General features: G+C 37.6%; 1 protein-coding gene across 4 annotated transcripts in view; it reads left to right on the top strand.

Annotated features, from left to right (window-relative positions):
* Positions 1-23,379, top strand: part of rfx1a (regulatory factor X, 1a (influences HLA class II expression)) — a 150,911-nt gene that overhangs the window by 76,064 nt on the left and 51,468 nt on the right. For all 4 annotated transcript variants that reach the window (XM_060855316.1, XM_060855318.1, XM_060855317.1 and 1 more), the window contains exon 4: positions 18,388-18,483. In XM_060855316.1, coding sequence (XP_060711299.1) covers positions 18,388-18,483 — 96 coding nt within the window. The remainder of the gene's footprint in view (positions 1-18,387; positions 18,484-23,379) is intronic.

Raw genomic sequence — 23,379 nt, 5'->3', positions numbered from 1 at the left:
AGGGTTGGGAAAATTTATTACTAGAGGGCATCAGTTAAAGGTTAGAGGGGAAAGAATAAAAGGGAACCTGAGGGACAATATTTTTACACAGCGGGTGGTACGCCAATGGAATGAGCAACCAGTGGAAGACTGGTATATTAACAGCATTTAAAAGGCATTTGGACATTTACATGGATAGGAAAGGTTTCAAAGAAACGTGGAGAATGTGCAAACTCCACACAGGCCATCAGCTATGGCTGCAATCAAACCTGGGTGCCTGGCTCTGTGAGGCAACTGTGCTTACCACTGAATCACCGTGCTAAATTCAAAGAGGTGAGTGAAATTTTAAAACAAAGGACTGGAGTAGGATATTTAACTGTAGTCAGTAGAAGACATGAGTATCTTTAAAAAACATAATGCTGGGCATGCAAGGCAGACCTCAGTCTAAGATCAGATAGCTCTAGTTAAACATGCATGTTTCTGAATGAATTACTGAGTGAAATTAAAAATGAATGAAGAAGGAAAAGTGCGCATATATCCATGCGTGGAGAAAGATGGATTCTCTAAGGTGAATCCATCCATCTAGCATGCAAAAACAAATTAAAAATTAAAGAGAGACCTAGAAAAAATGTGTTTGTGGCTGTAGAGGCAATATATGATAGCAAAAGTGATTTCAGTATTGCTACAGCGGGAGGACTATCAAAGAGAAATAAGAACAGTAAAATATAGAAATTGCATTGAAAATGAGCATCATCAAAAAAGTTAATAATGTGCATAATTATTATCTCCAAGTATTCTCTGGAGAAAACAAGAACAATATGTCTCCCATCCCTAAAATGAATCGGTGGCATAATTCAGCACTAATTAAAGAAATGGGCATACCAGGCAAATTGAAATGGTTAAACACATACAAATTCATAAATAGAGCAATTGGTTGCATTTCCATAACACTTCTAAAACATCTTAAGATCCTCCACAGGAGTATTATCAAAAAAGGTAAAACCTTTTCATCAATTTCCATTTTTATAGTACTAAAATGTACTAAATGTCCTACTGCAACTCCACAGCTACACTATCAATTTTAATTCTGAGCCATGTAAGAAGATATTAGGATACATGCTCAAAGAGGAAATGTAGAAACGTATAAAACAGAAGCATAGTGGGCTATCTAACTCTGTGAGCCTGTTCCATCATTCATTATGATCAAGGCTAATCTTCTAACTCAGCATCCTCTTTCCACTTTCTCCCCATATTCTTTGATCCCTTTAGCCTGTCAATTTATATCTCCCTCCTTGAAAACACTTAATGTTTTGACATCAACTACTTTCTGTGACAGGTTCACCACTGTCTGGGTGAAGAAATTTCTCCTCATGTCAAATTCTAAATGACCTGCTCTGTATCCTTAGATTGTGACCTCTTGTTCTGGACTCCCAATTGTCAAGAACACCCTTCTTGTGTTTGCTGTGTCTAGCCCTGTTAGAATTTTATAGGTTTCAATGAAATCCTGTTTTGATACTATGGCTTTAAGATGTGTATTTTGTCCTGGTTTTCTTATGAAGAGAGACTGAGATAGAGGTGGCAAGCAGTCTGATCCCAGTCAATAAAGTAAACCAGCTTGTGAAGCCTTGATTTTGTTTTTTAAAGTTTGAAAAATAGAAGCAGCTTGGAGTGGTGAGTTCAAGCTCCCACAGAACCAGGATTTTCAGTAGTTACTGGGGTCTGAATGTGGAAGCTGAATGTGGAAACTTTGTTTCTTCCCTCTGTGACAGTTAAAAGCTTGGTTCTCTTTCTGCTGCTAGAATTGCATGTAAGACGATCTATTTTATGGAATTTGCCTTTGCCAAGGGTATGTTTGTGGGAGAAAGTGAGGACTGCGTTTATGGGATGTTACTATATTGTAACAGTTGCTGTTTAGTAGTTAATTGATTTAGTATTCTGGGTTTTCCAATCCAATTAAGTTATTCAAATTCTGCTTTCTTTTGTTTGTATTTTAGCTATTGTGTAAGAATAAATAGTGTTTTGCTTCAAGCCTGGTTGTTTGACCAACTAAATAGCCTCTGGAGCACAATGCCTTTCATTTGCCTTTTAAAAAAAGCAAATGAAAAAGACTATCTTCTTAATATATTTTGACGGGATTTGGTCTGATCCATAAAAATACCCCTCATTTTTATAAAATTCCCTGAATATGGTCCTAACCAATCCAGTCTTTCTTCATACGTTAGTACTTCCACCCCAGGAATCAGTATCGTAAACCTTCATTTCACAACTTCCATAGTCAGATAAAGAGACCACAACTGCACGCACTACGCCAAGTGTGACCTCACCAAGACCCTGCATAGGTGCAGCAAAATATCCCTGTTTCTATAGTCAAGTGCTTTACTGTGGAGGCCAACATATCATTAACCTTTTTCACCACTTGCTGCACCTGCAAGATTATTTTCAGCGACTGGTTTACAAGGACACCCTGTTCTCATTGCAATCTCCCCTTTCCCAATTTGTTGCCATTCAGGTAATAACATGTGTTCTCATTTTTGCTGCCAAAGTAGATAACCTCACATTTACCCACTTTACACTTCATATGCTATACATTTGCTCACACACTCAACTTGTCCAAATCTTACTGAAGCATCTCTGCATCCTCTCAAAGTTCATTCTCTCACCCAGCTTTGTGTCATCTGTAAATTTATTACATTTAATTTCCTCCATTAAATTATTAATATACATTGTGAATAGCTGTGTTCAAGTACTGATCGCTGTGGTACCCCAATAACTCCTGCCTGTCACTTGTAAAAAGGCCAGTTCAAACCGACTCTTTGTTTCCTGTCTGCCAACCACTTTTCCAACCATGTCAATACACTATCCCCAGTCTCATGCATTTTAATTTTACATGCTAGTCTCTTAGTTGGGGCTTATGAAAAGCCTTCTGAAAGTCCAATTAAACCACATCCACTGGCTCCTCCTAACCAAGTCTGCTAGTTATGTTCTTGAAAAATTCCAGTAGATTTTTAAAATCTTATTCTTTTTACTCAGGATCGCTAGCTGGGTCAGCCTGCCCCCTAGTTGCCCTTAAGAAGGTGATGGTGAGCTACCTTCTTGAGCTACTGCAGTCCATGCGCTGTAGTTTGACTCACAATGTCCTCAGGAAGGATTTGCAGGATTTTGACCCAGCGACAGTGAAGGAATGGTGATATATCTCCAAGCAGGATGATGAGTGGCTTTGAGGAGAACTTGCAGATGGTGGTGTTCCCATATATCTGCTGCCTTTGTCCTTCTGATTGGATGTGGCTGCGGTTTAGAAGGTGCTGTCTAAATACTTCTGGTGAATTTCCACAGTGCACTTATAAGCAGTACACACTGTTGCTACTAAGCATCAGTGGTGAGTGGAGTGGATGCATGTAAATGTGGCGCCCGTCAAGCTTTCTGCTTTATCCTGGATGGTATCAAGCTTCATGAGTGTTGTTGGAGTTGCGTCCTTTCCAGGCAAGATTTATCATGCATCATTTCTCTTTAATCAATCCAGACTCATTCTGTCTAATTCTGTCATTGTTTTCTAAGTGCTGTCCTGTTAAATCTTTTACTGTAGTATTTTCCCCACTACTGATATCCAGCTGATCAGTCTATAATTCCCTGTTTTCTCTACTTCCCATTTTAAATAGTGAGGTAATATTAGCTACTCTCCAGTCAATAGAATCTGTTCCAGAGTGTATAGATTCTTGAAAGGTGATCACCAATGCATCCATTATTTCAAGTGGCATTTCCTTAATTACTCTAGGATGTAGATTATCAGGCTCGAGGGATTTATCTGTCTTTAATCCCATCAATTTCCCCAACATCATTTCTGTGCTAATACTGATTTCCTCCAGTTCTTCCCTCTCATTATACCCGTGTTTCCTAATATTGCTGGTAGAAAGTAAAATATGTACTTAATTGGTCTGCCATCTCTTTGCTCCCCATTGTAACTTCTGTTCCTGATTATAAGGGACCTACATTTGTCTTAACCTTTTTTTCCTCTATGTATATCTATAGAAGCTTTTGTAATCCATTTTCATATTCCCTGCAAACTTACTCTTGTAGTCTATGCCCCCCCCCCCCACTTAGTTAATCCCTTTGTCCTCCTTAGCAGACTTGAGGATTGGTAGCATTTTATTTGGCCAATTTGTATGCTCTTTTATAGATTATAAGAAGCTTTTAAATACTAGAGATAAAGCTAAAGAGGTATTTGGGAGGGTATTACTGGGGTTTAGAGCCTTGACAGTTGAAGTTACTGCTGGCAGTGGTGAAGGGGTGAAAATCAGGGATGTACAAAATACAGAATTGAGGAAGCATGCAGATATCAGGGTTGTAGAGCTGGACAAAGTTCCAGAAATGGGAAGGGATGAGATTGTGGAGCAGCTGAAAAGAGATATGAGGATTTTAAAATTGAGGCTTTGTCAAACCAGGAATTAATGTAATTGTGTGAGCACAGGGATAATAGGTGACTTGTTCCAACTTAGATAGATTGTACTTATTCTGTTGTTTCAAGAGAGATTTGTGAGGTACTGACAATTAGTATGAGGCGTCAGTGAATATCCAAATGCTACTAGTAGTTTGAAACAAACTCATCTATTGATACGTTTTTAAAAAATACTGACAAGGCAGATAGCCAATTGCAAATCCAGTTTTGTTAATTCATTTCCATGTCAATCATAGAACCTCTGATCAAGGAAGAATCATCTGTCAAAAACAGCACTGTAAACAACCTTATATGAGCAGATACTGTTGGACTAGCCTCAGTAATATCCCTGAGGCACTAATAACCCAAGTGGTAAACCAATTTAAGAAAGGACATGCAATGAAGTTCTGGACCAAAGGCTACAGCACTCAGTAAGAAAACTAAGCAGCATAAGTACCTGTACTGTGGTGTTCAAATAACTAAAGATGAACTTGAAAGCAACTTTGTTGTTACAGTGAACTGACATGTTTATGTTCAATCAATTAAGAGTAGAAATCACTAATGCGAATATAATATTGAACCACCTAATCAAAACTTAGGATCAAACCTTATTGCGCTGTAATCAGACCACACATGTAGTGGTAACAAAGAAATAAAGGAGATAGTCACACTGGAGGCAACATTTGTTTGGCTCCTTTAGCATAATATGGTGCCCCAATCTGCAGCAGCATTATAAATGCCATTTGACACCAAGCAATGAAAATAAATATTCCTACAGATGACCAAAAAGACTTGGTATTAGAGGCAGAAGTTTCATTTAAGGTAGAACTCATTTAAGGAGTTTCTTAAAGAGCAGGCAGGGGTACGGGGCTTCTGGGTGCTTTGTATGTACTGATAATTGTGCAAATACCTTCTAAATGCCAGTCAACAAGATTCCCTTACAATGATCCTGTGCACTGTGCCCAGTTCCTAGCTGCTCCCTGGACACTATGGGCAATTTAATATAGCTAATTCATCTAGCCTGCACATCTTTGGACTGTGGAAGAAAATCCACACAAACACAGACACAGGAAAATGTGCAACCTCCACACAGGCAGATGCCCGGGGGTGGAATCAAACCTGGGTCCCTGCTGCTGTGAGGCAGCAGTGCTAACCACTGAGCCACCATGCTGACCCCTTTTTTTTAATGCTTCCATACATCTTTAACAAATCACCTAGCAAAGGCTGGCTGTTCCAAATTATCTTGAATATTAGCCTGGCCTATCACAATAAACAACTAAACTGAAATTAAAAATATAACTGAACACAACATATATCCACCATGATTTGGAGATGCCAGTGTTGGACTGGGGTGTACAAAGTTAAAAATCATACAACATCAGGTTATAGTCCAACAGGTTTAATTGGAAGCACTAGCTTTCGGAGTGTCGCTCCTTCATCAGGTGGTTGTAGTGTATAAATAGTTCAAGGAAAATGCATTATGATGGTCACTGATCTTTTCGAAAACATTAATAGACATATTGATAATATTTACACTTCTGTCAACTTTATTGAATTGAATTAATTTGATCCATGCCTTTATGGTGTAGTCATGGAATGAATGGCCCTTTCTTTTTGAATAGACCGCATTTGTCAATTCTTTTGACTGATCTTGAACCGAGAAGCCCCTCTTTAAGGGGTCTTCGATCTTCACAAACAATTTTATTTAGTGGCTGATTACTCAATGGAAAACCAACTCTTCGAGTACTATACCAAAATGCCTTGCCTCTTGGTGACTGAACAAATTACCATTGATTATGTTTTTGTAGTTTACTTCTTTGGTGTTGCCTTCTTGCTAAATGAGAACATTTGGTAATGCATTTCTATGACAGGAATAGAAGTGAGAATATTGGGAAGGAAAGTTTGCCCACCCTCTAGTAAGTCAGCAAATAGGACGTAAGTGGCTTATATTAGAAGTCATCCGTTTTCTTAAAAGGGTAGCATATCTGAATAGGATGATGGGATAGATAAATTGTAAGTTTAATGTCAGTTTGCTACCAGATTAAGCTGTAGTTTGTGCATTAAATTGTATCATTGCCAATTTTTTTAATAGTTTATAAGCATAGATTGTTATTCATCACCCTGTGTGCAGAAGTGATTAATTTGATTACTTCAAAGAGTTAATAAGGTTTTGCTGTTTTTTCTATCAATGACAGAAGGCAATTGTTTGTGTTGAATGGGAAGTTCAAACATGGGTTGGGTATATATGTTGATTGAATTTCCTTACACCACGTTACAATTGTTTCAGAGTGCATTTCAAGTTGGATTCTCTATAATGTATTACTTTTCTCCTGAGCAGAGACTTCTAGTACAGAATGTGGTACAGTCAAAAGTGGACCAGTTCCCGCAGCTCCAGCTGCTGGGAGTCCAGCAGGTAAAAATAATGCATCAGGTAACAGTTTTAGAGATGTTACTTAGTTTATGAATAGGGATGCCACAAATTCTGGTCGTTATTTACTGAAGGACATTCTTAATCTGTGATTGATTCTGCTACAGTGAATTATGACATTAGTGAAAAAAATTCAGAATAATCTTTATTAAATCGTCTTGTGCCAAATTTTTCATGGGTATTGATGCTGTTATCCTGCTCTTACTATCATTATAATAAAAGAAGAATAATAATTGGTATGGTTTATGCAGTTTCAATATTAATATCAATCCTAATCGGATATCTTTGTATATTGCAGTAATACAAATTTGTGGCAAATATTGCAAACTATTGAGTGTTCATATTTTCCACAAGTGATTAAATTTGTTACCTGACAGTTATGTCTCATTAAACTCTACTAATCAGTTCACTAATACATTTCTTCATAATGTAAAACCATTAAAGAATTGTCATTATGAATGTTAGGGCACCTTTAGTTGGTAGACATTCACAATATAATCTTATACCTGACCAATGGCCATTTGAATGGTACGCTTAGGCGCCTGGCACTTATGGAAACTGTACTAATGAAGGAACTTATGTCTTTTGGAGAGGTGTTTGGGGAGAGGAGTGTGGAGCGTGGGAGGGGAATGTTATTGGATGAGAATAGAGGAAGTGAAAAAAAGTGATTACTTTTGAGTGATAACTTGCCTCCAGAGATGTGGAGTTATGCTATTGGGGGGGGCTATTTCACATCTGACCAAGTCTGCAGTCAGAGTCTGCTTCAGTTTCAAGTATACCAGAATCTTCATATATTCAATAATTCTTGGAATTGCTCCATTATTTCTTTTTTCAAAAGGGGTCACTGCAAAGATCCACTTCAGTGTAATTTACATTATTGTCTCATATGCTTAACACCCTTTTTCTTTGTCAAACTATTCCATGAACATAATCTTCCCTAAGAATTATTCCAGAAATATATGCTCCCATTGTAGAAGTCAATTTACAGAAATTGTGTGAACCATGCTCAATGTAAACTGCTTCATGACTTTGTGTTGCTACATCTAAATGCATGACATCATCCCATGTTAAAAAAAGGCACATTAGCTTTTACTTAATTACCAAGTAAATAAAAATGTTCTCAATTAATCTGAAAGAATTTAAAATGAAACAAATCTTACATTGGATGATTGCTTCAGTTTTATAGTCTCAAACTATAAGGAATTATAGCTGTAAGAACTTCAGTTTGTTCTAGCAATCTAAGTTTTATTTTTAATTTTCAGTAAAACAGTAACAGATGTTTGGGATAGTAATGATAAATTGTATCCTTAATAAAGCAAGAATAGTAATAATTCCATAATGTTAGAAAAAGATGTAAAACAATAAATCAGTAATCAAATTAACAGGAGAAGAGGTTTAAAAAAAAGAGAAATATTTTTAACCAATAAATAGTGATGTGGTTTATTATTAATGTCTAAGTTACAGTAAAGGCCTTGGACTGAATCTAAAATTTACGTTCCATAATAAAGTGCAACATTGTAAACTGTAGGTTAACTGGTAAGTACTGATGTTAACAGCCCTCAGGAATGGTTTCTATTCAATGTGCTTTCATTACTCATTATTGTTACTTGTATGGACCAGTGTAAAGTCTACTTCATCTTTTTCTTAAGATAAACTTAATTTGTGTTAACAGTTTATTCTGCATATCCTGGATTTCTCCACACTGCAATTGCAATACCCACACCTATCCTGCATAGTCTCGGATTGCTCCTGCACATGTAGTGATGATATTAACTTTCAATTTTAACTCTTAACTTTTAACTTCAGTGCCTCACAATGTTTAGCCAATATAATTTGACTGCAAACAAAATGCAGTGGAAGAATAGTGCAGTTATCAGTTGGAATAATTAAGTACAGATTTTCGATAATTAACAGATTATTTAATCCTAGTGCTGTTGATGTTAAGGATTTTCAAAACTATTATTTGTTGTTTAGAGATCTGTGACCAGTTAAGTCTCTTATGCATTAATGGGTTTATGAGTTTAGTTTATACTGAAAGTACTTGTGTCTTGGTTATTCAAATTTCTTTTAGATCTTTACCACTACATGTTTTCATTTTGTTTAGTTTATTCCAAGCATTCTTCAATCTCTTTGGAGTTTCATTTGAGATCCAAATTATATAATAACAGCAGAAGAGATTATTCAGTTTATTATGTCCATACTAACTCTCTGAAAGTTGTACCCATTTAGTTGCATTGTCCTGCCCTTTCTTACCCATATTCTTCGAATCTTAAAAATAAATCTCTTTTCCTTTTGTAAGCTATTGCTATGAATTTTTTCTTCATCATTTTTCTGACAATGGCATTCCATGTACAAGAACACTTTGATTTTATTTTTGATGTCAGTCTTTGGGGATGATGTTGGAAAAAAAAACTTTCAATGATACTTGTTACCTTTAATGCTATGTTTTGAATTCTTGACAATTCTATTTTGATTGTGGATTTGCAAAGCTTTGAGATTACAGATATATTTAACGTAAAAAATATTTTGCAGTCTTTTATTTTAATTGTGCTGCTATTTGAAATTTATCTTTAGCATTGCATCAGGGAAAATTTAGCAGATTAGAGCACTGCCTTTTCAAACGAGCAAAAAAATATTGTGGTTTGGACATCCCAGTGCTTCCTTTTCCTTTAATTTATGTTTTCAACCTTCATATTGATGTTAATATGTCATCAAAAGGCTTTCTGTGGTTGCTGATGAGAACAGATATTAAGCATTACTCACTTACACAGACAGTGCAGATTTTGTCTCTCTTGATAAATGGTGAGTTTGCATTAAAATTACTGCTTAAAATGTGTATTTTGTCAGCTTAGGATTTATTGTACAGTTAATTATTCATTACAGTTTACTTTCTTGATCTGTTTGTGAAACATATGCAACCTTACAATGAAGGAAATTATAGCTTTTTTTTTCTTCTGGCTTTCCACAAACAAGTTGATTCATTAGGAAATTGGTGAATTGAATAGAAACAGTGGGCAGAATCTTTTGCTGCTCATGGGAGGCAGGGGAACATACATAAATATGAATTAGGAACAGGCCACTCAAACGTTTTGTGCCATTCCATAAGGTCATGGTTTACCTGATAATTTTATTAATTTTGTCTGTCCTTAATAACTTTTCATTCCCTTGTTTATCAATAATGTATCGTGCTCTGCCCTAAAAATATTCAAAGGCTGTACTTTAACTGCCTTTTGAGGAAGTGTGTTCAAAGGAAACCCTTAAGTTAACTTACCGATAGTGGGCTAGAACAATATTGGTTCTCAGAGGTTTGAGAGCAAGCCAAACTATCCATTAGCAAACTTTGGGAACTTTTTTGCATAAATTTGCATATCATTCAAGCTCATTAAAAGGCACTCTCACCAGAATTAAATGTACTTCTCGAATAAGATTCTCCACAAGTGAGAAATGTGTGCCTTCAGAATTCCAACTGCATACAAGTGATGTCTAGCAGGCAAGATATTTTACTTGCTGGAGTTGGAATGAGTAGCAGTTGTTCTTTCTCCTTGGGAAGCATTGATTGATCCATGACAGGCCATGACTGAGATCAGATGGCAACAGGCAAAATGCATCAGACAGAGTTGACCTAGGGATGGAGGAATCAGGGAAGCAAGGCAAGGGTGAAGGACATGTCGAGGACAGAAGGGTGTGATGGATGTAGTAATAATGTAATGTCATGGTCAGAGAGAGATAAAAGTAAAGCACAGGGTCAGGTGCTTGTGGGGGTTGGGAGCTTTGATGTAACTGGGGTTTGAAGTGAATTTCTTGAACCTGAAAATGTAATAGCTCCAAAAATGCAGGTCCTCCAAGTGGAAGGACGATCTGTGAAATATTTGGAATTATTGGTGAGTATAATTGACCGATCAATGGGACATCCTGCTAATGAGGAATTAAGTGGAAAGGAACCATGGTCAGGTGTGTTCTTTCCTCAAAAGTCCTTTTTCAAACACATTAGCTGACTGCCATATGGATCTCAGTCAACTGACATCCCAGCAAAATTGGGAGAAAAAGGTGATCGTGCACTTAAGGACAGCTTCTGTTGACTCAGAGTCATCCCAATGATCTTTCATGGACAACAGAGATGGTGGACCATGCAGACAACTTCAATGTCAGAAGAATGATTTTGGGGAGAGGGATATTCCAGAATTTGTGAGAATTGAGGGTTGGCACAGTGCCTCAATGGTTAGCACTGCTGCTTTACGGCACCAGGAACCCGGGTTCGATTCCACCCTTGGGCAACTGCCTATGTGGAATTTGCATGTTCTCCCTGTATATCTAAGTTTCCTCTCGGTGGTCCGGTTTCCTCCCATAATCTAAAGATGTGCAGATTAGATTGTTTGCCATGCTAAATTTCCCATTGTGTCCAGGTTAGGTGGAAATGCAGAGTTAAAGGGATAGGATGGGGGTGGTGGGATGCTCTTCAGAGGGGTGGTGTGCACTCAATGAGCTGAATAGCCTGCTTCCATGTTGTTGGGATTCTATGATTGAGGGTAACTGAGGGAAATTAAAAGATTATGGAATTAGTTTATGATAGTTAATGGCAGATTGAGTCAGAGCCATGTTTCATCATTGTGCTTTGTTCTCTGATAGGTGCTCATTTCTGTTAAAGTGATAGGTGAAACCTCTCGAAGGGCAAGGTAAGTTGTTGGACTGAGGCTGAAGTTGGAAAGCTCAATAATGATTCAGTGGGCCTGCATTGTCATGACTTCCCTTACCAAGGTACTGCTCTGATGTCCATGAAAATAACTACATCAACAAAGAGTGATGTTGTCTATCTTCCTCCAGGATGGTATTGATCACAGGTGGGTGGAGGCCATGGTTGCCTGATATTAAGTACAGTATATGTGCTTTGCATTGAACAAAAGTGCTCAAGATAAGAGGGAAGGCCTCAAGGGACCAAATCATTCCATCTGTTCACAGATAACCTCAGGCATGCGTGATGGCTGATGGCTATAGTGCAACTGCTGAGAAACTGACAGAATGTGACCCTGGATTCAATGAAGCAGCGGCCAGAAGTTGCAAAGGGAAGATGAAGGAGCCAAATATCTTCTCTGATGAAGAAGAAGGGGAAGAAGATGATGTTATTTCAGGGAGTGAATGTTGCAGATACACTGACAGATACTGGGACTATGTTGCAATCTGGCATACAACCCCAAGAGCCACTCATTGCCACCAGGTTCCTAGCCAAGTGTGGCACTAACCATCTGTGCACCACTATAGGCTGTCATTCTCCTTGATTGTGATTTTTATGGTTGACCATTTTGAAATAATGCACATTCCACTTTCACTAAGTGTGCTGCTCAGACAGCTTTGCAGCATCTGTGTCCATAGGAACTGGACACAGCATGTATAACTTTGCACATTCATACAACTTTGGGCAGCAGAAGAAAAATTGCTGCAGACACTTGGCACCAGCAAACCCAGATACACATTGCATTGTAAGCTACATGTACTTGCAATTTGGCAGTGATACATATGTCACTGACACATTCACCGATTAAGAGAAATCTTTGGGAAGAACTCTATCATGTAAACACCAGCAAGGCATGCAGTGACTTGGCTAGTGACACTGTTCAGACAGCAGCTTCAGAGGCATGAGAATTGAGTGCACAGCAATTGCTAGGTTTTTGGATGTACTTCAAACATCTGCCTCTACAAATGCTGTTCAATGTCAGGAAGCCTGCTCATGTCAGGAAACTCTGAGATGCCACAACTGACAATGAATATCATTCAGAACTGATTGAGAATAAGGTGCATTCTTTTGAATGTACATAACTATTACAGCAACTAGCATGATAAAAATGCAACGTTTTTCAGCATATGTGCACTCTCCTCACCCTGATCTGTTGGAAGTGACTTGGTCACTGGGAAAAAGGATGGTAGAATGGTTGGGTATCCTTGGAGTGCACTGGGATAAAGTCAGTCAGGTACTTGACTAAAAGTTCTTCTCCCTAACAGTGAGCAGTGGCACTTTTCTGACTCCTCGAGCAGGACAACGAGAGACCAAGGTGTCTCATCCACCTCTTTCTTAGCAATTATTGCACTGCACCATAGCTAGAGTGATGGAGTAAATGTCTGAAGATGTATCTGTCCACCTCTGGGTGTTCTGCTGGATGAAGAATGTGGCCTCACTTTCCATCAAGGTAGCATGCCAGAGCTATCACAACAAACAAAACACAAACAGATTTCTCCATCTTTCACTCTGGTCCGTATTAGAGCTCTGACACCTCTCCCAGATATTTACTGCTTTTCTCTGCATCTCCATCCGTTCTTAAACGGTCAGTTCCAGACGCTTACCATCTGTATGGAACTCAGCAGGGTCCTGATTTCTAGCATTGCTCCAAGTGTCAAAGACCTTTGTTGTCATATCATCTGTCATCTGTCTGAGTCATATCCTCTATCAACTGTCTGTAGGCATTTGTCTATAATGCATATACTAAAATGTGATTTTAAGTCTGTGTAAGCCATGAACTGTAGAAGCTCCTGCACTGTAAATGCCTGAAGCATCTCCTACCAAACTTCTGTGCTTTTTATTTTTCCTTCAGTGTGTAACCCTCTTGATTAAACAACCTCTTTGACCAACTCCTTATAAATGCAAAGTTAAGTTTTCAACATTGATAGTAACTTAATACCTGAGACATTCAGAATAACTGGAACCAATACATGATGGACAGTTTCATACAGCACTTCACCTGTATTTTGCATAAGTATCCTTCCTCTGGGTCCTACTTTTCTGAGAGGACACATTACAGAGATTTCAGTCACTTCCAATGTAAGTGCGAGTACGATATTAAGTTCTGTGCAAATCATCAGCACAAATGGACTTGACTTCCGTGTTGTGTGTGAAATTAATGCATGAAGTTGTAGGCTGAGGCATCTCCCAACGCTGTTGTCTGTACATGTCAGTGTTTAGGTATGTATACATACCATAGAGTCATAGAGATGTACAACACGGAAACAGACCTTTCAGTCCAACTTGTCATTGAACACAGCATGATTGGGTACCTTTCAGGTTATAAGAACTTCCTGTGTAAATACATTTCTCTCCACTTTGGATACAGATTTAAGAGAAGAGATAGGCAATGATTGCTAACTTTCCTGCCTTTAGCAGCAGAAGATCTGTATCAAAAAGCCATATAATTTTCTACATTAAATCTCCAGTCACCTTTTCTGCTCTAAGGAGATCAATTCCATGACATTCCTTAGCCTTGTGTCATTCAAGTACCTTGAAATCTTACTTTGAAAATGATGAAGAGACCGGTCCTTAAAATTATGGTTGAGGCTTAATTGGTGACTTAAAATGTATTAGCATTACTTCCTTGTTGAACTCACTGCCTCTCTTTGTTTAAACCAAGGATCTTCTGTTTTAAAATATTTTATCAACATGTCCTTATAACAAAGTTTTATTCATGTGAATCCTCAGACGTCACTGTTTTTGCATCCATTTTAAGATTGTTTATTTGTCATTTTACATTCTTCCTCTGAAAATGTATCACTTTGTAATTCTGAATTATATTTTATTTGCATATGACCAATACATTTTTCCTGTCACATTATCTCTCTCTCTGTGAATTCATATGTTATTGTCTTAAAATATTTCCACTATGAATTAAGCAGTTTAAATTTAATGGTGCTAATTATAATGTAATTTGGTTAAGTGTATATGGGAGCTGCAGAATGTTTTCTTGGGGATGATGCTGATTGCATTGAATCAAAAGCTTAAACACATTGCTGGCTGGTTGAAAGAATACCAAGTGATAATGCAATGTATAAGCAAAACTTCTGCACATCAAATAGAAATCAGTATGTAATGGAGAGGCACATGAGGGTGAAAATGGTTAATGCTTGTATTTTTAAAAATGGGAGGAAAAAAAGCTACAACATAACGAGCTTGATGTTCATTGTAAGTAAAATCTGAAAATCCTTACTAAAAATAAGGTAATGAAATAATAGAAATGAAATCGTAAATGATAACTAATAGGGATTCACAAAGGAGAGGTGTTATCAATCGAATTTATTGGTTATCTTTTGAGGATGTGACGAAACAGCAGCAGATGTGATGCACTTGGATTTGAATAAGGATGTTGACAAAATGCTAGTCGATTGGAAAGGCTGATAATGAAAATTAAGAAAGCTAGAACCAGTGGATAAAATTTGCAGTTAATATAATAACCCTTGACTGGCAAGAACTACAATAATGTTGTTGGCAGAGTACCATCAGGGTTTGCAACCAGGACAAATATATTCCAAAAACATAGGTTGCAGACAATGTTATTGTCTGGTTCTCCTGAGTGAGGGTTGACAAACTGATATTACATTCACATTCTCAAATACTTACTGGGACTATAATTTGCAGTAGGGTTAGCACTACTTTCAGTGTGAACAGAGCATGACAATTCTTTCCCCGTCAGAAATGTGCCCACATTTGCTTCCCAGAATAATAGGTGCCGAGTCAGCCAATTGGAATTTGCATTTAAAGGGCAAGATTCAGAAAGTGCTTTTTTAAATTGAGGTCTGTTGTAAGCTATTGTTACAGATTTATTGTCACTATTAATAAGTATCTCCAATAATATTACATTTCATATTTTTCTTATCTAGAGTTACAAAAGTATTTTAATAAAAAAAAGGGAAAACTGAAAACCTATGGATTCAACTAGTTCCCAAACAACTTGTCTCATATAGGTGTTAATTACTCAGATATATTCTGGACCATTTGAATTGGTTGATTCTTGTCTATAGTGTTAATTAAAACACTTCTGGCCCAATTTCATAAACAAGCATGCCACATTTTCTAAACGTGTGTTGCCAACACAAAATAATGCAGAATAGTATACATTTTTATGTGTTAAAAACACTATGCATAGATAGTTAATCTCCTTGGCAACAATTTCCCATCACAGTGGTCCTAATTATTGTTCTTGATTCTCTGGTAAAGCAATACTTGTGTCTAGATCTTTGAAGAGCATAATTGCAAAAACATCAAGGAAAGTGAGAAGCAACGAAGTACCTATCCAAAGGCCACTTAGTTTGTTCTTAGACCTAGATATAAGATATAGGTGCAGAATTAGGCCATTTTGGTCATCAAGTCTACTCCACCATTTGATCATGGCTGATATGTTTCTCAATCCCATTCTCCTGCCTTCTCCGTGAAACCTTGATCCACTTCCTAATCAAGAACCTGCCTCTCTCTGTCTTGAAGACATGCAATGACTTGGCCTCTACAGTCTTCTACAGCAATAAATTCCACAGAATCGCTAACTTCTGGCTGAAGAAATTTCTCCTCATCTCAGTTCTAAAGAGTTGTGCCTTCAGTCTGAGGCTGTGCTCTCGGGTCCTAGTCTGTCCTACTAGTGGCAACATTTCTCCATGTTTACTTTAATCAGACATCCCAATATTCTGTAAGTTTCAATGGGATCTCTTTTTATCATTCTAAACTCCATCGAGTCCACAACTACTGCTCATATGACAAGCCCTTCATTCCTGGGATCATTCTTGTGAACCTCCTCTGGACCCCTTCCAAGGCCACTAAATCCTTACTTAGATATGACTACTCACCATATTCCAAATGCCTTTGGACCAGAGCTTGATGCAGCCTCAATTGTGCATCGCTGCTCTTGTATTCTAGCCCTTAAGAGAATCCTGAACTAGGATGTCTAAGGCCCTTTGTACTGAGATTTCTGAAGCCTTTTTCCACTTAGAAAATAGTCTATGCCTGTATCAACCTCTCACTTCCCCACATTGTATTCCATCTGCCTTTTCTTGGTTCAGTTACCTAGTCTGTCCAAGTTTTTCTGCAGCCTCCTTGCTTCCTCAACACACCTGTCCCTCCACCTATCTTTGTGTCATCTGCAAACCTTGCAACAATGCCCAAATTTCATTTGTCCAGATTGTTAATGTGTAATGTGAATAGTTGTAGTCCCAACAGACTCATGCACAACCCCATTAGCCACCCAGCTGCCATCCTGAAAAAGACCTCTTTATCCCCCAGTGTTTGCCACCTGTCAATCAGTCTATCCTCTTTTCCGGTACCTTGCCCCTAACACCATGGGCTTTTATTTAGCAGGCTCCTGTGTAGCACCTGGTCAGAGACCTTCTGGAAATCCAAATAGGATGCCCACTGGCTCTCATTTGTCCTACTTGCTCATTGCCTCCTCAAAGAATGCTAACGAATTTGTCAGGCATGATCTCCCCTTGATGAAGTCATGCTGTCTCAGCTCTATTTTACCATGCACTTCCAAGTACTCTACAATCTCCATCTTAGTAATAGGTGAGGTCAGGCTAACCAACCTATAAATGCCTGTCTTCTGCCTCCTTCTCTTCTTAAACAGGAGTGTTACATTAACCATTTACCAATGCTCTAGACCCCTCCCTGACACCAGTGATCTCTGAAAGATCACCAATGCCTTCACAATCTCCTCAGCTAACTCCTTCAGACCCTGGGGTGTAGTCCATTGGTCTAGGTGATTTATCCAACTTCAGACCTTTCAGCATCCCCAGCATATTTTCTTTAGTAATGGCAATTGCACTCAGCTATGCCCCCTGACTATTTTGAAGTTTTGATATGCTACAGTGAAGATTGATGCAAAGTACCTATTCAGTTCCTCCTCCTTGTCCTTATTCCCTGTTACTACGTCCCCTATCTCATTTTCCAGTAGTCCAATGTCCACTGCTGCTTCTCTCTTACCTTTTGTATATCTTTAAAAAAAAACTCTTGAAATCTTCTTTTGTATTACTAGTTGGCTTACTCTAATGTTTGATCTTCTTCCCCTTTTTTAGTTTTCCTCTATCCTCTGGCCTTCCACAGATCTTCACCACATTGTACACTTTATCTTTTTGCTGTCCCTGACTTCCCTCATTAGCCATGGTTGCCTCGTCTTCCCCATAGTATGTTTAGTCTTCCATGGGATGAATTTCTGCTGTGCCTTGCAAATTACCCCCAGAAACAACTGTGGGTACAACCCTTTACAACTGTTGATCATTCAACATGTTGGAAAAGTTTGCCAAGTTTATTTTTAAGAAGTGTAAGGAGAGAGCACTCAATGCTTCCAAAGTCCTCTGAAAAGTAATTTTGAAAGTCACCTGCTTAGGATCTGATTCCCATAAATTTTATTTTTCAGTTCTGTTTGGACACCCAATTCAATTGCTATGCTCTGTAAAGAACTGTTTCTCTGATGTCAGCTGTTGGAGAAGATTAGCTTTTCAGCTCATTGCTCAGGCAAAATTGGAGCAGCAATGTATGAAATTTCTATGGAACTATTACTGATGCTCTGACAGTTTTCATCAGAAGATGATTTTTATCATGTTCTAAATTTTATATCTGCTGCGCTAAGGGAGGAGAAGATATGTGCAGCAATTTGAAAACACTTTGTTCAGCAATCCTTTGGTTCTCCATACGACAAAGCGTTTGAAATATTAAATATGTGACACTGCATAAAATAAAGTAAGGAAGTAAGTTGATAGTTATAGGTTAAGCTCAAAGTAAAATTAATTATTTTTAATTTTGATGTTACAGAGGTCTGTTGTGCAAACAACACCCCAAGCTGCTAAAACTAGCCAAGTTCAACAGTTATCAGTACAAGCACTTCAGCAAGTTCATGTTTCTCAGGAGGTATGTAGCATTGTTTATTTTGTTATCTCCATTCTTATATTTTCTCCACTCAAACTAACTTGGGAATCAAGTTATGAGCATTATTGATTTTGTTAATTGTAAGTTATGACTTCAATCTGAGAAATATGTGTTCTGTATTGCATTGAAAAGACAGAATCATGATGATCAAAGTTTATGTTGTAACAAAGGAACATTATCATTATTAATGGCAATATGAGATCTTATCATTTGACAAAGTTATTCTCATGTTGCTTTATAGACATTTTTTTCCTCAATGAGGTGGCCATTCAATTGAGTCAGATTTTTTTTTGCTCAGAAGTCACACGACACCAGGTTTTTTCCAACAGGTTTATTTGAAATCACAAGCTTTTGGAGTGCTGCTCCCTTGTCAGCTGATGAAGGTGCAGTGCTCCAAAGGCTTGTGATTTAAATTAAACCTGTTGGACTATAACCTGGTGTCGCGTGAATTCTGAGCTCGTCCACCCCAGTCCAACACCAGCATCTCCACCTCAAGATTTTATCTAAGAAGCATCTAACCCAGAACAGAAAAACCTAAGGTGAAATTACACACTTTTTTCTTATTGAAAAGCAAGCAAATATTTGTATCATGACCAGATAGGGACAAGACTTCATTTCTCACTTTATAAATTTCTCTTCTCTTTGTTGAAGGCAGTAACTAATGATGGAATTCAGTTCTAAAGTTATCTTTCTTTATCATACACAATGCTTCCATTTTTGTTGTATAATTAGAATACTGACAGTTAACTATTCAAAGAAAAGAAAGTCTCATGGAATCATAGCTATGCTTTATGCATCAGACATGCACTTTTCAGCTGTAGTTCCTGAATCAGAATAGCAACCAAAGCTGATTTCCTGCCTTTCTTCTAAGTTGGAAATCATCAATAACTGTATTAATATTGTCCATAGTGATTTTACTCAATGCAGAGCAGGCATCAAATGTATGACTATTCATTTTCATTGCATAGTACAACAGAACTCTTACATTTAATGACCGAGTTTTTTGGAGATTTTAACCTTTTTATCCCAATTCTAGTCACTCCAACTTTGGTGGGTCTTCCCTTAGCTGCTGGAATTCTTTCCCTAAAACTCTCCAGCTCTTTCGTTCCGAATTTGAGATTCTGCTTAAAGCCACTTGGATCAATCTTTCGGTTATCTTAATATTTCCTTCTGCTGTTTGGTGTCAAGTTTTGTTTAATGTTGCCACAGTATTCAACTTTGTTAAAGATGATGGAGAAGCGTGTGTTGTTATTGAATTATTGGAGCATTCTTTCAATGCTTCTAGTTGACTTTATCACTGCTTTGTGAATTAATATGTAACTTTACTCAATAACATGGAGAATGCAGTGTTAAGAAAGTCTGCATTCTGTCTTGGTAACATCTTTCAAACTTTTACATATACTTCAGGATACCCAGTGAGTGTAGAAAAATTCCGTATCTCAGTAAAAGCTTTATAAAAAGTCAGTGTCTCAATAATTTTACTTGTTTCGTGATTACCTATTAATGTGAATCTATTGCATTCAAAAGATGAGGTAAGCCATGCACATGGTAGATAATTTTACATTTCATCATTAATACAGGATACAAATCTGAATTTAACCAGATAGGGGTTACATTTCTTGTAAAATTAGAAAAATGCATATTTTTATTGCAAGCATTGATTTTGTTTGAAACTTGAATCTGGAGTGAGCAAAAACACGCCAAAATTATTGGAGGTAGGCCATATTCCACTTAAGTAGTTTTCTGAAATTCTTTCTAATCAGCCAATTCTAACTTGTCTTAATGGTCTCATGATTTATTTGGCTTGAAATGAGCAGTTTATCTGAGGTTAAAATGACTTGCAGTGATATGTTCTTTCATTTATCAGAATTAAACAAAACAAGTATTATATATAAACTATCTATGGAGTCATAAGTATCGATAAATTAATTTAATTAAGTATGTCATCTCCTAGTATCTGATTTGCTTTCCACCAGAACAATAACTTATCTTCAAAATTATTTAAATATTCACTTTTTAACCTTCTTAGGTTTGATCTCTAATCGTTCACCATCGTTTTTCTGTTTCTGACTAAATGTTTCCTATCGGGATGAAAAATCTTAAATTTGGGAAAACAGTCAAATTAAAGAGTTGATTGTCTTTTATGGGCAAACAATTCAATTCCATTTGTTTCCATTTTTTAGAAACCAGATAGTGGATGTCTTTTATAACCTATATAGATAAGTTAGCATTATAAAATGTGTATATCAAGTTGTTTCACAAATTCTTTTAAAGTATATTGTGAATTTTGTGTACCAGATGAGGGATGACCATGCTGGGGAATGGAATTGATTTTGTATCCAGAATTGTCAGTTTACGTTTGGCACAGATTCCATACCTTCCCCCTTTCACCAGTCAGTCTCCCTGCACCAGTTTACTTTTTGTATTTCCCACATCTGCTTCATGACTAAATTGATTTCCCCACTTAAATTAAGAATAATCTTGTACCTTCGGTCTGGATCCCTTAGGAATTGGATTGCGGTATGCCAAAGTTAATGCTTCAGACTTAGAAACCATTAGAAAAATCTTTCAAATTGGTTGTATTTGGTCCGGTTCCGTTAGCATGTTCATCCACCTTTTGCTGTTGTAACTTTATTTTGGTAGAGTACATTGATCTAGTAAGAATTATTTGCTTATATTGTACACTAGAGCACGGAGAATGAGATTGCCAGTTTGATAGAGAAAGATCAGAAGCTGCAGGTAGTTGCCGATTCTCCCAACTCAAAGAACAATATTCATGAAGAACATCAGTTAGGAAACTCCCAAGCACTGAGTCCAGAACACAAAGTACACGTCTTGCACATGATGCCCTCAACCTCCGCACCAAGAGTCGAAGTGATTCGATTTACTCCCCAGCATCTTCCCAGCACAGAGCAGAAAGTGATTATTGAGCAGGTTCCATTTTTCTCCATGTTACCAGCCAGCCCTGAGCAACGAGTCAAGGTCCAGCGAGTCCCTCAGGCACTAGTTTTTGGAACAGGACCAACTGCTGTTAAAGTAGGTCAATAAGAAGTAATAATAAGGATAAACAGAAAGCTGAGTTGTTCAAGTTCCTTAAAGATGTTTGCTGTTGAAAGTTGTGCTGATTTTGTTTGTCTTTAATATACAGTATTGTGTATTAGTGATATGCACTGTTATTTTCATTGAGATAATTAATATTCCTATGTTACATTTATATATATATATATATATATTTATATATATACAAAGGAACAAGTAGCATTGGTTTTAAAACTTTACTACACAAATAACCCCTGAAAGCACTTGCGTGTGTTCAGGTTCCCTGCCCACAAGTTTTCAAAAACTGACAGCAACCCAAAGGAAAAACTACTGGCTTAGTTTTTCTTAAAAGGAAAGAAGAGAGGTAATGTGTTAGCCAATAAATTCTTCATTTTATATGAAAGTGCACCGTATGTCTAACCACAGACAGAACAAGGTCTGATGGCCTAATGGAAACTAAGGCTTCATTGATCCACATGTGAAAGTGTCTAGTGCACAATTTATAGATACTTGTTATTTAAGGATCTTCCTTCATCAAATGAATTCCTGAAAACTTACTGCAGTTTAGAAAGTATCTATTCAAATGGGTAAAACCTGATTCTGAAATGGTGAGTGTACAATCCACCTTGGCCTCTTCCAGAGGTGCCCAGCACCACAGAGGTCTGACTTCATCCATTTCAATTCATTCCATATAACAAGAAATGGCTGAAGACCTTGGATATTGTAAAGGTTATGGCCCCTAAGAACATTATGAAAATTTGGGCTGCTGAACTTGCCACATGCCTAGTCAGGTTATGCAGAATAGTTACAACTTTGACATCTATCCAACAATTTAGAAAATTGCCAACAAAAATCAGAACAAATCAAACCTGGCCAATTACTGTCCTGATTGATTACTCGCAAATATTGTCCACGGGAAACTGATAGAAAGGTAAAAGCTCATGGGATCCAGGTTCACTTGGCAAGTTGGATGGATCCAGAATTGGTTTATGCCAGGAGACAGAGGTTGGTGGTAGGCGGCTTTTTGTGTGACTATAGCCCAATGTGCACTGGCGTATCACAGCGATCAGTGCTGGATTTTTTATTGTTTCTGATATTCATAAGTTATGCAGATGATAATGTGAGATGGATAATAAGTAAGTTTGGAGATAATACAAAGATTAGCTGGGTGGTTGACAATGAGGAGGAAGAATAAAGATGGATATAAACAGATTTTTAAAAATTTATTCATGGGATGAGGGTGTTGCTGACTAGACAGCATTTATAGTCCATCCCTAATTATCCAGAGGGCAGTTAGGAGTCAACCACATTGCTATAGGTATAGAGTCACATGTAAGCCAGACCAGGTAAAGATGGCAGTTTCCTTTCCGAAATGAGTATTAGGGACATGAGTGAACCAGACGGTTTTTCTAACAATCAATTCATGGCCATCACTGGATTCTTAATTCCAACTATTTTTATTGAATTCAAATTCCACCATCTGCTGAAACAGGATTCAAACCCAATTCCCCCAGCGATAATATCATGAGGCCATTGCCTGCCGTGGTCAGATGGGCAGATCAGAGGCAGATGGAATTTAACCCTGTTAATGTGAGCTGATGCTCCTTGCTGTTTGTGATATATATATAAGCAATTTATACTTGAATGTAGGCAGATTGATCGGTCAGTTTAAGGATGATGGAAAAATTGGTGAGGTGATAAATAGTGAGGATGATGGCCTTAGTTCACAGGAGGATAAAGACCATCTGATCAGATGGAGATCAGTGGCAAATGAATTTCAATCTGGATGAGTGCGAGATGATGTACTTGGGCAGGACAAACAAGGCAAAGGAATATGTG

This window comes from Hemiscyllium ocellatum, chromosome 45, assembly GCF_020745735.1.
Source record: "Hemiscyllium ocellatum isolate sHemOce1 chromosome 45, sHemOce1.pat.X.cur, whole genome shotgun sequence".
Lineage (NCBI taxonomy): Eukaryota > Metazoa > Chordata > Chondrichthyes > Orectolobiformes > Hemiscylliidae > Hemiscyllium > Hemiscyllium ocellatum.
Note: the sequence above shows the minus strand (reverse complement) of the source record. Positions and strands in the feature narration are given on the sequence as shown.